The sequence below is a fragment of the Myxocyprinus asiaticus genome, chromosome 39, assembly GCF_019703515.2.
Source record: "Myxocyprinus asiaticus isolate MX2 ecotype Aquarium Trade chromosome 39, UBuf_Myxa_2, whole genome shotgun sequence".
Classification (NCBI taxonomy): Eukaryota; Metazoa; Chordata; class Actinopteri; order Cypriniformes; family Catostomidae; genus Myxocyprinus; species Myxocyprinus asiaticus.
Window position 1 is genome coordinate 1,467,501 of NC_059382.1, and position 15,000 is coordinate 1,482,500.

General features: G+C 40.1%; 1 protein-coding gene across 2 annotated transcripts in view; it reads right to left on the reverse strand.

Annotated features, from left to right (window-relative positions):
* The window catches only part of LOC127430059 (endothelin-converting enzyme-like 1), a 47,734-nt gene that overhangs the window by 16,737 nt on the left and 15,997 nt on the right, over positions 1-15,000 (reverse strand). For both annotated transcript variants that reach the window (XM_051679501.1, XM_051679500.1), the window contains 4 exons: positions 6,398-6,620; positions 921-1,019; positions 683-757; positions 495-598 (listed from right to left, as the gene is read on the reverse strand). In XM_051679501.1, coding sequence (XP_051535461.1) covers positions 495-598; positions 683-757; positions 921-1,019; positions 6,398-6,620 — 501 coding nt within the window. The remainder of the gene's footprint in view (positions 1-494; positions 599-682; positions 758-920; positions 1,020-6,397; positions 6,621-15,000) is intronic.

Here is a 15,000-nt window from a genome sequence, read left to right on the forward strand (position 1 = left end):
CAGATAGAGATATCTGCAGATATCTGTAGATAGACAGACAGACAGATAGATAGATACTGTAGACAGACAGACAGACAGACAGACAGTTAGATACTGTAGCCAGACAGACAGACAGAGCAGACAGACAGACAGACAGTTAGATACTGTAGACAGACAGACAGACAGACAGACAGACAGATAGATAGATAGATAGATAGATAGATAGATAGATAGATAGATAGATAGATAGATAGATACTGTAGACAGACAGACAGACAGACAGACAGACAGACAGACAGATAGACAGACAGACGGACGGATGGATGGACAGATAGATGACAGACTGATAGACAGATAGATAGATAGATAGATAGATAGATAAACAAATGGATGGACATACAGACAGACAGATAGACAGACAGATGGACAGATGGATGGATGAATTGTTGTCGTGATTTAGAAATGTTGCTATGGCATTCCAGTGTCGTTTCTATGGTGACAGCAGTCATACTTACGTTGTCTTGTCCACCTCTTTATTAATCTTTTTGATGGAGAGTTTGATGTTGTATTTGACGCTGTTGAGGATGTTCTTGAAATATGTTTTCTCGTTGACATCAAACTGAAGAGGAGAGATAAAAATACTGATGGATGGATGAGATAATAAACATATTATCTGACCACTGATTGGTTAGAGTTATCTTACAGCATATTCCTCATCAATAAGTTCTGGTTTTAACAGGAAGTCTGGATAACCGGTCATCACCATCATATGCTGTAACTGAGAGAGACAGAGAGAGAGAGAGATGCCAGTGGATACAATGTTGACACTGCAAGGAAATATAACTAAGAAGTCCATGAGCTATGAAAGAGCAACTTCTGAGCAATAAAACTGCCGTCACATTGAGGAGGACTTCAGAACATGTTTGTCCTGTGGTTTTCACCTTTGCTCTGGCAGCGTCTTTAGTTTCTTCATCCATCCAGTCAAGCTCCTGCAGTCTCAGATCTAATGAATGTTTAATGTCCTCCACCAGCTCCTGTACCTGTGAACGGGGGGTGGAGACAAGATGTCAATCAAAAGCCCTGTCACATATAATTGGGTTTGGGTGTGAAATAAAAAAGGAATTAAATGTGGTGTTTATAACTTACTGACAGACCAGAATGGTTTCTACAGGGGGTGCTCAACAGCTCAAACATTTTTTTTTACAATTCTTTTATTTTTTTACACAGAGAAGGCATCTGAGTGTCAATTTTGTAATAACTTATACTTGTAATTAGAAGAGTAAGTCAAGTGAACCTCATGAATGGAGGAGTGAATCTCAAAGAACCTGTCAAGAACGTGTCTGGGTCATATTTTAGAAATTATATTTTGCTTAAAGCAAATGAAACCTATTTTTAAACCTATATGAATTTTTGCATTGTGACTTTATTTTTATGACAATTAAACACATTTAAACCCTCTTCCCCAATTGTCTGCAGCCTACTGTATTGTGAAAAAATCTCATTCTTATTTCTGTAATGTGAAAACAAATAATGAACAGTACTTATTTTATTTTATTTTATTTATTTGTTTTTTGCTTTTTCAAGTACATTTTAAAATATACATTATGGTAGTATTTGGCTTTAATTATGTTGATTTGAATAAAACATATTTATATATATATATATATATATATATATATATATATATATATATATATATATATATATATATATATATATACATACAGGTGCATCTCAATAAATTAGAATGTCGTGGAAAAGTTCATTTATTTCAGTAATTCAACTCAAATTGTGAAACTCGTGTATTAAATAAATTCAATGCAGACAGACTGAAGTAGTTTAAGTCTTTGGTTCTTTTAATTGTGATGATTTTGGCTCACATTTAACAAAAACCCACCAATTCACTATCTCAAAAAATTAGAATATGGTGACATGCCAATCAGCTAATCAACTCAAAACACCTGCAAAGGTTTCCTGAGCCTTCAAAATAGTCTCTCAGTTTGGTTCACTAGGCTACACAATCATGGGGAAGACTGCTGATCTGACAGTTGTCCAGAAGACAATCATTGACACCCTTCACAAGGAGGGTAAGCCACAAACATTCATTGCCAAAGAAGCTGGCTGTTCACAGAGTGCTGTATCCAAGCATGTTAACAGAAAGTTGAGTGGAAGGAAAAAGTGTGGAAGAAAAAGATGCACAACCAACCGAAAGAACCGCAGCCTTATGAGGATTGTCAAGCAAAATTGATTCAAGAATTTGGGTGAACTTCACAAGGAATGGACTGAGGCTGGGGTCAAGGCATCAAGAGCCACCACACACACAGACGTGTCAAGGAATTTGGCTACAGTTGTCGTATTCCTCTTGTTAAGCCACTCCTGAACCACAGACAACGTCAGAGGCGTCTTACCTGGGCTAAGGAGAAGAAGAACTGGACTGTTGCCCAGTGGTCCAAAGTCCTCTTTTCAGATGAGAGCAAGTTTTGTATTTCATTTGGAAACCAAGGTCCTAGAGTCTGGAGGAAGGGTGGAGAAGCTCATAGCCCAAGTTGCTTGAAGTCCAGTGTTAAGTTTCCACAGTCTGTGATGATTTGGGGTGCAATGTCATCTGCTGGTGTTGGTCCATTGTGTTTTTTGAAAACCAAAGTCACTGCACCCGTTTACCAAGAAATTTTGGAGCACTTCATGCTTCCTTCTGCTGACCAGCTTTTTAAAGATGCTGATTTCATTTTCCAGCAGGATTTGGCACCTGCCCACACTGCCAAAAGCACCAAAAGTTGGTTAAATGACCATGGTGTTGGTGTGCTTGACTGGCCAGCAAACTCACCAGACCTGAACCCCATAGAGAATCTATGGGGTATTGTCAAGAGGAAAATGAGAAACAAGAGACCAAAAAATGCAGATGAGCTGAAGGCCACTGTCAAAGAAACCTGGGCTTCCATACCACCTCAGCAGTGCCACAAACTGATCACCTCCATGCCACGCCGAATTGAGGCAGTAATTAAAGCAAAAGGAGCCCCTACCAAGTATTGAGTACATATACAGTAAATGAACATACTTTCCAGAAGGCCAACAATTCACTAAAAATGTTTTTTTTATTGGTCTTATGATGTATTCTAATTTTTTGAGATAGTGAATTGGTGGGTTTTTGTTAAATGTGAGCCAAAATCATCACAATTAAAAGAACCAAAGACTTAAACTACTTCAGTCTGTGTGCATTGAATTTATTTAATACACGAGTTTAACAATTTGAGTTGAATTACTGAAATAAATGAAGTTTTCCACGACATTCTAATTTATTGAGATGCACCTGTATATATATATATATATATATATATATATATATTTCACACAAGTAAGAGTGATATATGGCCCTATATCAGCACTGCTGTTATTCGGCTGCAGGTAATCACAGCAGTGCTGATTTAGGGCCATATAGCACGATTGCGAGTGTGATATTGCTTATATACAACAGTTCAATGAACAAGTAAATGTAAAAAAATTAGGAAAAACTGAGTACGGTCATAAAAAACGCATTTGTGCATGGAACTACTTTCTTACGCCACAGGTCAGAATCTGCCATTGTTGGTTCAAACCAAATAATGCGTCCAAGCCTTCGTTAGGGCTGTTTCTAACAATTTATTGGAGAAACAAGGGTGTGTGTGTGTGTGTGTGTGTGTGTAGAGAGAGAGAGAGAGAGAGAGAGAGAGAGAGAGAGAGAGAGAGAGAGAGAGCGAGCATGTGCGATAACCTGTTGATGATGCTGTAGTCTGTTAGGCAGCTTTCTGAAGATAATGTCATTTTGGTGAAATTCATCCTATTTTCTCAGTGGAAAAATAGGCGTCCAAGCAGGGGTATTCCTCCCTATTTCGCGGTAGCCGGTGCGCAAGAGTCACTATAGAAACCGTAATCTCCTTCGCCATTTTGAACAGTATGTCCTCTCCAATGTGGAAACTCTGGTAAGAGGTAAGCGCCTTGAGTTTGTGTAATTAATCAGTCTGTTGTGTCTCTCAGCTGTGATGAGCCTCAATGATGAAGTTGTTAGTTTAAAGCCGTTTAAAGCTATTTCCCAGCTTTAGTAGTGTAGTAGTAATCCGAGCAATCACATAGTGCTGATGAATGAAAACACTGACTGACGCTGACTCATTTCTCGTCACCAACTGGCTCATATTACACACAAAAATGGTCTTTTGCTGCCACCTGCTGGCTACAATTAAAGGTAAAGAGACAGATATAGCTCTTAACACATCCGCACTGCTCTTACACTTTAGTTTAGAATGGCATGAACACAAGCGGAGTGATACACACAGTGAAGTGTCCGAGTGCTGATGCTGTGAGACCATCAGTACTCATAGAACGTCTCTCGTCCAATCAGATTCGAGGACGAGAACTAACTGTTGTATGTGTGTATGTATATTATTGTATTGTTGCTGTTTTTAATATCTGATATTTGTTTAAACTTCACACTCAGTCATGTGGGTCTAAAGGGGTCCTCTCTGTTTTTATTCATTTATTTATTTGGTCATCACAAAATTAGTTACACCACATGACTTTGTTTTAAAATATTAATATCTGAAAAACTTTTGTCCACCAAATCAAAGTTGCTCCACTGCTTACTTTCTTTAAAGAAAATTAATAAAAGATTATTTTGCACTACACTGCCAACATTGCTTTTTTCAAGAGTTTCAGCTTTTAATGAGACTTTGATTTGTGTTGCTGTCTCCGGACGGTTACACCACATGACGTATTTTAATTTAAGCCCCATAAAAAATATAAAAATGACTTTGAACTCAGTAACATGAGTCAAGAGGAGAATTGTTCTGTGTGAACTGAATTTTTAATGTATTTCTGAACAATAGATCCGGACAAAAAAATGAGCAAGTCACTGAGTCAATAACATTTTTCTCATTACAGAAAACAGAATTTTGGGGTCAAATGTGCTTAATTATTTGTCATGAAAATAATGTCTCAATTCAAAAAGGTCTTAATGACCTTAACAGGTCTTAATGGTTTCATTTTCTTTATGCAAAATATACATTCTTATTTTTTCTTATCTTTTGTTATTTAAAGTAGGTGAAAATTGACCTGCGGGCATTTCTATTTTTTCTTTTTATTATTATTTCCTCCCCTTTTTCTCCCAATTTGGAATGCCCAATTCCCAATGCGCTCTAAGTCCTCGTGGTGGCGCATTACCATGGAGACGTAGCGCGTGTGGAGGCTTCATGCTATTCTCCTCGGCATCCACGCACAACTCACCACACGCCCCACCGAGAGCGCGAACCACATTATAATTACCACAAGGAGGTTACCCCATGTGACTGTACCCTCCCTAGCAACTGGGCCAATTTGGTTGCTTAGGAGACCTGGCTAGTAACTCAGCACGCCCCGGATTCAAACTCGTGACTCCAGGTGTGGTAGTCAGCATCTTTACTTGCTGAGCTACACAGACCCACGACCTGGGCATTTCTTTGTGAGTTTCATCATATAAAAACCCCTAAATTTAGTAAGAGTCAGTAACAACTGAATGACTTAAATTTCAGTCTGTTTCTAACAAAAAGCTATAGAATAACTTCAGAACATTTAGTACAGAGCGCACAAGTCTTATCGATGGGGCTTTTATAGTCATTCTGGGTCCTTTTTGGAGTTTAACAGCCCCAATTCACTGTCTGCGTTCATTATATGGAAAAGAGCAGCATGAACATTCTGCATTACATCTTCCTTTATATTCCACAGAACAAAGAAAGTCACATGGGTTTGGAATGACATGAGTAAATGAGACAGAATTGTAATTTTTAGCTGAACTATTGCTTTGATGAAAAGTTTAAAAGCTACTGTATTATGACTCTTTCTGTCCTTTTTTCTGTTGTCTTGCGCTGAGACACAGCACGAAACCCTCCACAAGCTGGAGAAACAGCAAAAGTCTGCAGTCATCTAACGAGAGTGACATTTTGACTGATGTTTTTTACAAATGTATTCACCCTGCCACGCAAACCATCTGGGAACGAGAACAACATCTCGTTTAGAAGTACTTCGATTTCATCTTTCATCCATCCATAATTCTGTCTGTCTAAAAACAGCAAGGAACGAAGGATAGAGATGAAAGGTAAACATTTGGGCGAGTGAGAGAAAAAGATTGACGAAGGTGAATCTGCATCAGAGAAAGAGATTAGAAGAAAATAAAGAGAGTGTCTGTTTGGAAAAATAAGGAACAGTTCAATCAAACTTGAAAATACTGTCATCATTTTCTCATTCTCATGTTGTTCCAAACCCGTATGCTACAGTGGAGCTTCAATGGATGACATTTAGTAACTTTTTGCATTTCTTTACGAACCAAAAATGGCATTCGACTTGAGCAAGACAGGAAGCTTTGAGGAGAGAGAGAGATGAGAGGTTAATGAGAAATTAAATAAGTGTGGTTTGCCTTGGCTTTGCTCTTAGAAGAGAAGTACTGTTGGACGAAGAGCGCGCCAAGTGCCATGCCGAAGTGTTTGTTGGCCTGAGTGAGACAGAGTCGCCCCAGTTCAAGCTGGCGCTCGGTGCCATCGATCTCGCGTGAGAATTCATGGATGGTGCTGCGGAACGCCGTGGAGAGATGCTCGCTCAAGGCCGCCACAATCCGCCACAACATGTAATTATGGAGAACCCTGAGAGAGAGACAGACAGACAGAGAATAAATCAATAAATAATATTAAACTAATAAATCATATTAAAAAGGGCTGTCGATTTTAATGTGCTAATTCAGTGCGATTAATTACATAAAAAATAACGGATAAAAAAAAATTATGCAATTAATTGTGCCCCAGACCGTAATAAGAAAATTTACGGCAGTGGGCAGTAAAAAGAAAAACGTAAAAAAAAAAAAAAAAAAAAAAAAAATTCATTATAAATTCAAGAAAGATAAAAGAGAAAACATCACAGTTGAAATTCTTCCACTATATCTCTCCCTCTTTCACACACTCGATCAATCTCACTTTAGAAGCACAAAAAACACACTTTAACTTGTTTTTACACACACCGCTGGGCTCTAGAGAGATGACATCATCCTGCTGCAGCCTTATGGGATATTTAAGCCATGACACGTGGACGTTAGCATTTTAATCACAACAGTTTGGCAGTGCAGGCCACTTGTCTCGCCAACAAAGCACTTCTGACAGAATTCGATTCAAGGGGAGATGTGAGGGGACAAAGAGAGAAATAAAGGAGGGATGGAGAAAAGCCAACAAGAGAGAACTGAATGTGAATGAAGGGCTGAAGGAATTAATGTAGAGACACAAATAGACAGAGTAGCTACGGGTGTTGCTAGGGTGTTCTGGGTGGTTGCTAGGGCATTGCTAGATGGAAGCTAGGTGGAAATATACTGCCTGACCTCACTGTCTCATGGTTATTATAAGCATTATTAACGTCTTTTGTTTGTAATACGTCTCTCTTTGTTAATGCAGCTTTTGTTCATTAGCGTGTGTGTCTGTGCAGGTGTGGCGATATCGGATATTTAATTAATGAGCTTTACATAAATATATTCTAATGCTAAAACTTAAGTCAATCACTGACAGGGGAACAGTAGTAAGCTCATTAGGCTAATGCATTCTAATGAAACTCATTACGCATAAAAGCGACTCATTTCTGGAGATCAACCTGAGAACACAATTCCTGCACAACACACACTTACTTTATATTGGCTATATTTTTATCTTATTATTACTGCATCAAATGGTATCAAGTTTCAGATGTTCAGGAGAAAATAAAGACAGAGAGAAATCACTAAACTTATCACTAAAATTATGTTCCTTATGGCATATTTAGTTTTATTTCATCTGGTATTTTAATAACACTAAATAAAACACGAAATTTGCCAATAGTTAATTTCTAGTTTTACTTTGTAATTTATTCAACATACTTAAGTACTAGGTCCTCGTGGTGGTGTAGTGACTCGCCTCAATCTGGATGGCAGAGGACGAATCTCAGTTACCTCCGCGTCTGAGACCGTCAATCCGCGAATCTGATCACGTGGCTTGTTGAATGCGTTACCACGGAGACGTAGCGCGTGTGGAGGCTTCACGCTATTCTCCGCAGCATCCATGCACAACTCACCACGCGCCCCACCAAGAGCGAGAACCACATATAGCGACCACGAGGAGGTTACCCCATGTGACTCTACCCTCCCTAGCAACCGGGCCAATTTGGTTGCTTAGGAGACCTGGCTGGAGTCACTCAGCACACCCTGGATTCGAACTCACGACTCCAGGTGTGGTAGTCAGCGTCAATACTCGCTGTAATGTATTATTTAGTGAAAATGTTGACCGACCGTTACTCTCCTTTACACGTTCATGAGACTGCACAAGAGCAGGATCTGTTGCGAGACCGCTTTGTTTAGCCACAGTGAAAACACAACACAGCTACACACAAACCAGAGAACAGAACTCATTAAATACACTATATTGCCAAAAGTATTCGCTCATCTGCCTTTAGACGCATATGAACTTAAGTGACATCCCATTCTTAATCCATAGGGTTTAATATGACGTCGGCCCACCCTTTGCAGCTATAACAGCTTCAACTCTTCTGGGAAGGCTTTCCACAAGGTTTAGGAGTGTGTTTATGGGAATTTTTGACCATTCTTCCAGAAGCATATTTGTGAGGTCAGACACTGATGTTGGACGAGAAGGCCTGGCTCGCAGTCTTCGCTCTAATTCATCCCAAAGGTGCTCTGTCGGGTTGAGGTCAGGACTCTGTGCAGGCCAGTCAAGTTCTTCCACACCAAACTCGCTCATCCATGTCTTTATGGACCTTGCTTTGTGCACTGGTGCGCAGTCATGTTGGAACAGGAAGGGGCCATCCCCAAACTGTTTCCACAAAGTTGGGAGCATGGAATTGTCCAAAATCTCTTGGTATGCTGAAGCATTCAGATTTCCTTTCACTGGAACTAAGGGGCCAAGCCCAGCTTCTGAAAAACAACCCCACACCATAATCCCCCCTCCACCAAACTTCACAGTTGGCGCAATGCAGTCAGACAAGTACCGTTCTCCTGGCAACCGCCAAACCCAGACTCGTCCATCAGATTGCCAGATGGAGAAGCGTGATTCGTCACTCCAGAGAACGCGTCTCCACTGCTCTAGAGTCCAGTGGCGGCATGCTTTACACCACTGCATCAGACGCTTTGCATTGCACTTGGTGATGTATGGCTTGGATGCAGCTGCTCGGCCATGGAAACCCATTCCATGAAGCTCTCTACGCACTGTTCCTGAGCTAATCTGAAGGCCACATGAACTTTGGAGGTCTGTAGCGATTGACTCTGCAGAAAGTTGGTGACCTCTGTGCACTATGCGCCTCAGCATCCGCTGACCCCGCTCTGTCATTTTACGTGGCCTACCACTTCGTGGCTGAGTTGCTGTCATTCCCAATCGCTTCCACATTGTTATAATACCACTGACAGTTGACTGTGGAATATTTAGTAGCGAGGAAATTTCATGACTGGACTTGTTGCACAGGTGGCATCCTATCACAGTACCACGCTGGAATTCACTGAGCTCCTGAGAGCGGCCCATTCTTTCACAAATGTTTGTAGAAGCAGTCTGCATGCCTAGGTGCTTCATTATATACACCTGTGGCCATGGAAGTGATTGGAACACCTGAATTCAATTATTTGGATGGGTGAGCGAATACTTTTGGCAATATAGTGTATGTCTGATGAGTTTGTAGTTGGAGGATAGATGCATTTCTATGCCCAGCCTTATTTATTTGAAACAGAGTACTCAATCAAACTGAAAGATAGACAGAGGAGGCTGAAGGCAGTCACACCGTGTCCTAACCTGACGGCATACAACATGTGATAAAAGGTATATTTTCTATATTTTCTATGTTAATCTGAGTTTTTGTTCTAACCAGCCGTGACAAGAGACAGTATATTCTGTCGATCACTTGGTTTCTATTTTCGGCATTACGGCCGCTATGAACTGGCATCTGGTCCAAAAACATTCTCAAAGATGCACAGGTAGCTGTAATAACCTTTATTCAATGTTCAGAGGCTTATAAACATTTTTAAGCTGTTTTACACTCTTAGGCAGGGCTTATTTTATTTTATTTATTTATTATTCTTTTATTTATGTTTTTTTGTTTACTCCATTTGCACTTTTGTCATTTTATTTTACCAATATTTCACTGGCTTGACAATAACATTTTTGTTATGTAATTAAATATCAATAAATTACATTTTAATCGAGAGGAAAATTGAAACAGAGAGTGAGACAGTAAAAACAAAGAAATTTAAGAGATGTGATTATGCAAATATGCAGTTTGTCGAACCACAGGAATCCAACAATTCAGGGGCTATTTAAACAAGACTAGTTTTTATAAGGATAAAAATGACTGAATGATTCGAATGAGCATTTGTGTGTGTGTGTGTGTGTGTGTGGGTGTGTGTGTGTGTGTGTGTGTGTGTGTGAGACACCATAGTCTATTAGGATGAGATTTTCATTATGTTTTTACCACGTCTCACCGTCAGCTGATAATTACAGCTATTAAATCGTCCTTTGGCACAGCAGCTCCTCAAACCACAGCATTTGAAGCAAATTCAATCATCACCCAACTAACTATTAACTTTTGACTAACCGCAAAAAAAACACAAAAAAAAAAAACCATATAAGACTTCACAACAACAGCATGGACAAAATTCCAGCGACATCAGTCATATGACATACCAGAAGGGTCATTCGATTTTCCTGCAGGAATAACAGTCTTCTGTAGCTCAATATCAATCAGTATGATGACATTATCGATATTTAATACTTTTGATTGAATTGCAAATATATTCTTAAAATTCGTAATACAATATGAATGTCTTAGATCACGTATATTTTGGCTCATTGCATGTAAAGTTCTGTGACGTTTAGGGCATACTGGAATTTTGCGTGTGTCATTTCTTGCTGACTGTGAGCCAGGTAAAGGGTGACAGATATGAACATTGAATAAGAGCCACTCTGAGCGATATGTTTAGCTTTAAGCACTGTTAACAAACCAATATATACTTTTTATTTTATCGTCAGCACAAAAAAAGAGCTACAGGCCTCCAGTTCTTTGAATGCTGGTTCCACTCCGTACTAGACAAAGAGAAAAAGCGAAAGAAAAGGGGCAAAACGATTTGATGAGAATTAAGTTTTCAACCCAGAGAAGCCTGCAGAGACGCCACTATAACAGAGAACTCCAGGAGGCACAAAACGAGAATGACGCGGTGAGAGTACCAAAAAGAGCAAACGCAGAGAACAAAGACAGAAAAAAAAGTAATTTCTTGCCTTGCGCCCATGGCGTGGCAGATGAAAGCCAATTGGTGGGTGAGCCATGCATCACCATGGTGATATTAATAACAATGATTATGAAGGAAAGGGTCATTGTGAGAATATTATGGGATATAATGTATTATTATAGAAAGACAAACAGAGCTGAAATCTCCCTCATTGTCACAAATCCAGTGTGAGAAAGAGAGACAGACAGTAATAGAGTAAGAAAGACTGATAGAGAGGGATGGAAAGGCAAAAGAGAAGATAGTAATCAAATGAACTCGATTATACTGACACTAACTGGAGAACATACAAGCAGACACCGAGCGACGTGCAAATCAGTTTACAAATATGCAGACAGGTGAGTTGAGTTGTAGGCTTGAAACATACTCTACGCAATTATACAAATGCATACTGTTTGTCAATGCTTGGTCAGTGCATTGCAAGTATCTGTTCTGAGCATCATGGGAACTGCACATGGCTGGTTTGTTTCATACCTCACAGATCCTTTAAGGTCTTATGGAGAGGAGAGGTGTCAAAGTCACATCAGCTAACCACTGGTGTTCCTCAGGGTTCAGTGCTTGGACCCCTCTTGTTCTCAATCTACACAACATCACTCGATCCAGTCATGAAGGCACATGGATTTTCTTATTAGTGCTTCGCAGATGATACGCAGTTCTCCCATTTTTTTTTTTTTCACAGTTTTCTGTTTGTTATAGTTTAGTCTTTTGTCAAAAATGTCCTTTAAATTTTGTCATTATTTTGTCATGTCATATTTAATTTTAGTCCGTTTTACTCTTTACTCAGCAAAAATATTTTAGTATTTTGATTAATAATTTATTTGTGCAAAATGACAACGTCATTGTGTGTCAAACTGTAACGAATCAAACTAAAAAAAAAAAAAAAAAACAGTTCATTTAAACATGTATCAAACATAAAAAGGATACAGTGTGAAAACTGTCCTTTTGAATAGCTGAGCTCCTGAAATAATAGCCTAATAATTACACCGAAGTATTATAAGTTACTGTATTCTGAATTCTTTATACTTTTTTCATGCTATTTATTATTTGTCTTTGTTTTAGCCAGTTTAAGATATTGCATTGCATTTAGCACGTTGTTTTTCCCAGAAACAGCGTATTCACAATGCAAGTTACGCATTTTATGACTAACGCGTAACTAAGTTAAAGTTCACCTGTTCATTCGCTTCATTGTCCGTGCAGATGTAAGTTGTAATATTACATACAGTGTATGTTGTGGATATAGTGATTAAACTCATTTATAAATAGGATGTGTTTGAGTGAGCAAAAGTTAACCCGTTTGCAAAGTGGTTTATTTTTGTTCAGCTCTTTCTGTTTACGCGGCTCAAGCGAGGAAATGCCCAACATACTTAATTTATTGGATAAGATAATAAACTGTTTCTAAATGTTTCTTCTTCTAAAAACAGATATTTTGTCATATTTTTGGCAACATCATGTATTTAATTAAATCGCTTAATTTTCATCAGGATGCGTCTTTTTTATCTCGCCTTCCATTATTGCTGACAAAATAATAAAAAAAAAACCTGTCAAAGAACATTTTTATCAGTAATATCATTGACAAAATTAACACCATCTCAGCTCATATCTCAGCCTGCCTTTCAGAAATCTCGGCCTGAATAAAGGAACAACACCTTGAGCTCAACCTTGTCAAGAAAGAACTCCTTGTGATCCCAGCTAACCTAACTATTGACCACAACCGCACTATTCATCTTGGTTCGACAATACTAACGGCAACCATGACAGGCAGGAACATGGGAGTGTTGTTTGATGACCAGCTTCACTTCACTGCCCACATCTCCTCAACCACTCTTGCAGGTGCTGCGCAGATCGGGTTCCAAGCTCTTGCCATATCAAGATTGGACTACTGCAATGCTCTTTTGGCCGGCCTCCTTGTTAGGGTGATTGAGCCATGCAGATGGTCCAGGTCTGATTATCTGTTACTCTGTGGCGGAATAAGCTTCTAACTCAACTGTAACACGGTTCAAATGGGAAAGGAGGAGGTGGGAACTGGCTGAACAGTCAAAGTAATATTTTAATTTAAACTTAAACAAAAAGACACAAAACATAAACGCTCACACGGCAACTGCGTGTGGCTCTCTCTCTCTCTCTCGAACTGCCACATCCCGCTGCACTTATCCCTCTCCTCGGCTGATTGGCCCGATTGGCCTCCTCCTTGTCACACTCCTCCCTCCTTTGCCTCAGGCCGGGGAACCCCCGGCATGACGTACACCCCCCCCCCCCCCTTTCTGGAGGCTTTTCTTTGCCTCTCTAGAGCTGGGGAGGGGGACGAGGGTTGGGAAACACAAAATCAACAAAAAAGAGGAGAGGGAAAGGGCAAGGTGGAGTGACCGTGAGAGAGAGAGAGAGAGGAGAGAGAGAAAAAAACTTGCTTGCCGGTTCCCAGACACACCATCGCCTGGTCCTCGACCACTCCTCCACCCTCTGGCGGATGACAGCCGCTCCTCCCCAGGCGGTTGGCAGCAAGTCATCCGTCCCCTGGCGGATGGCCACAGCTGCTTCTTTGGGCAGATGGCAGTGGTGAGGACTCCACAACAGGGCATCCCTCCTCCTTCCCGGGTTTCGGCACCAATGTAACACGGTTCAAATGGGAAAGGAGGAGGTGGGAACCAGCTGAACAGTACACGGCAGTTGCGTGTGGCTCTCTCTCTCTCGAACTGCCGCATCCCGCTGCACTTATCCCTCTCCTCGGTTGATTAGCCTGGTTGGGACCCACCCTCCTCCTCGTCACATCAACTTCATCTCAACATTCAAGAAACAGCTGCAAACGCATCTCTTCACGAATTGCTTGTTCCTCATTTGTTAGTCGCTTTGGATACTTTGTGGCAATGCTGAGAATGCAACATGCACACAATTATGAATTGTGTTCAGGCATCTTTCGGAATGCAAAGACGCATAAAATCGAGCTTGGGTAGCTAGTTTACGTACATTTAGTTGCTTAAAGTATGTTTTGGAATTTAGTTTTGGTCAGGACTGGCTAGCAGTCAACAGCTGCAACAGAAAACCAGAGGCACACACACACTCCCAGGGAAGTACCCTGACAGCAGGCACACACTACCCTGTCACATCATGCACTTGAGTTGTGGTCTCTGAATTGGTGCGTGTGTGTGTGTGTGTGTGTGTGTGTGTGTGTGTGTGTGTGTCTGTGTAAATAAGTGGAGCCGTTGTGGGTCGATTCTAATCAGCCACGGCACAGCTGACTGTTTACCCAACAGTGACACCTCAAATAAAGACACACACACACTACTGCATAGGGCTGGCCGGTATGCTGATACAACGTGACAGTATAAATCTATCAGACAGTAGACACTTTGTTATATCATTTACACTGCGGTAAGTAATCCACGTGGTTATCAGTGGAACTGCTTTGTGTTATTTGCATATCAAAGTGATGAAGAATTATACATGTTGAAGTAATGTGAAAATACAGATCGGGACGTGTCTGTTTATGACAGTAAAATCATGTTAACACATACTGTTTATGTCTTGTGTCTATACTTATGAAACATTGAGTATTTTAATGTTTACAGCAGGGGTGCACAATTAGAATTCAAAGAGGTCCAGTGACTAACATTTTCTCCCCCAAAAGGTCCAAACTGTTAAAATGTCTAAAGTGTGCTATGATTTGGGGGCATATGTCGTTCTTGTATATGTAGAGCTAGTAGTACTTTGTTTATATTTCAAAAACATTTCAACAA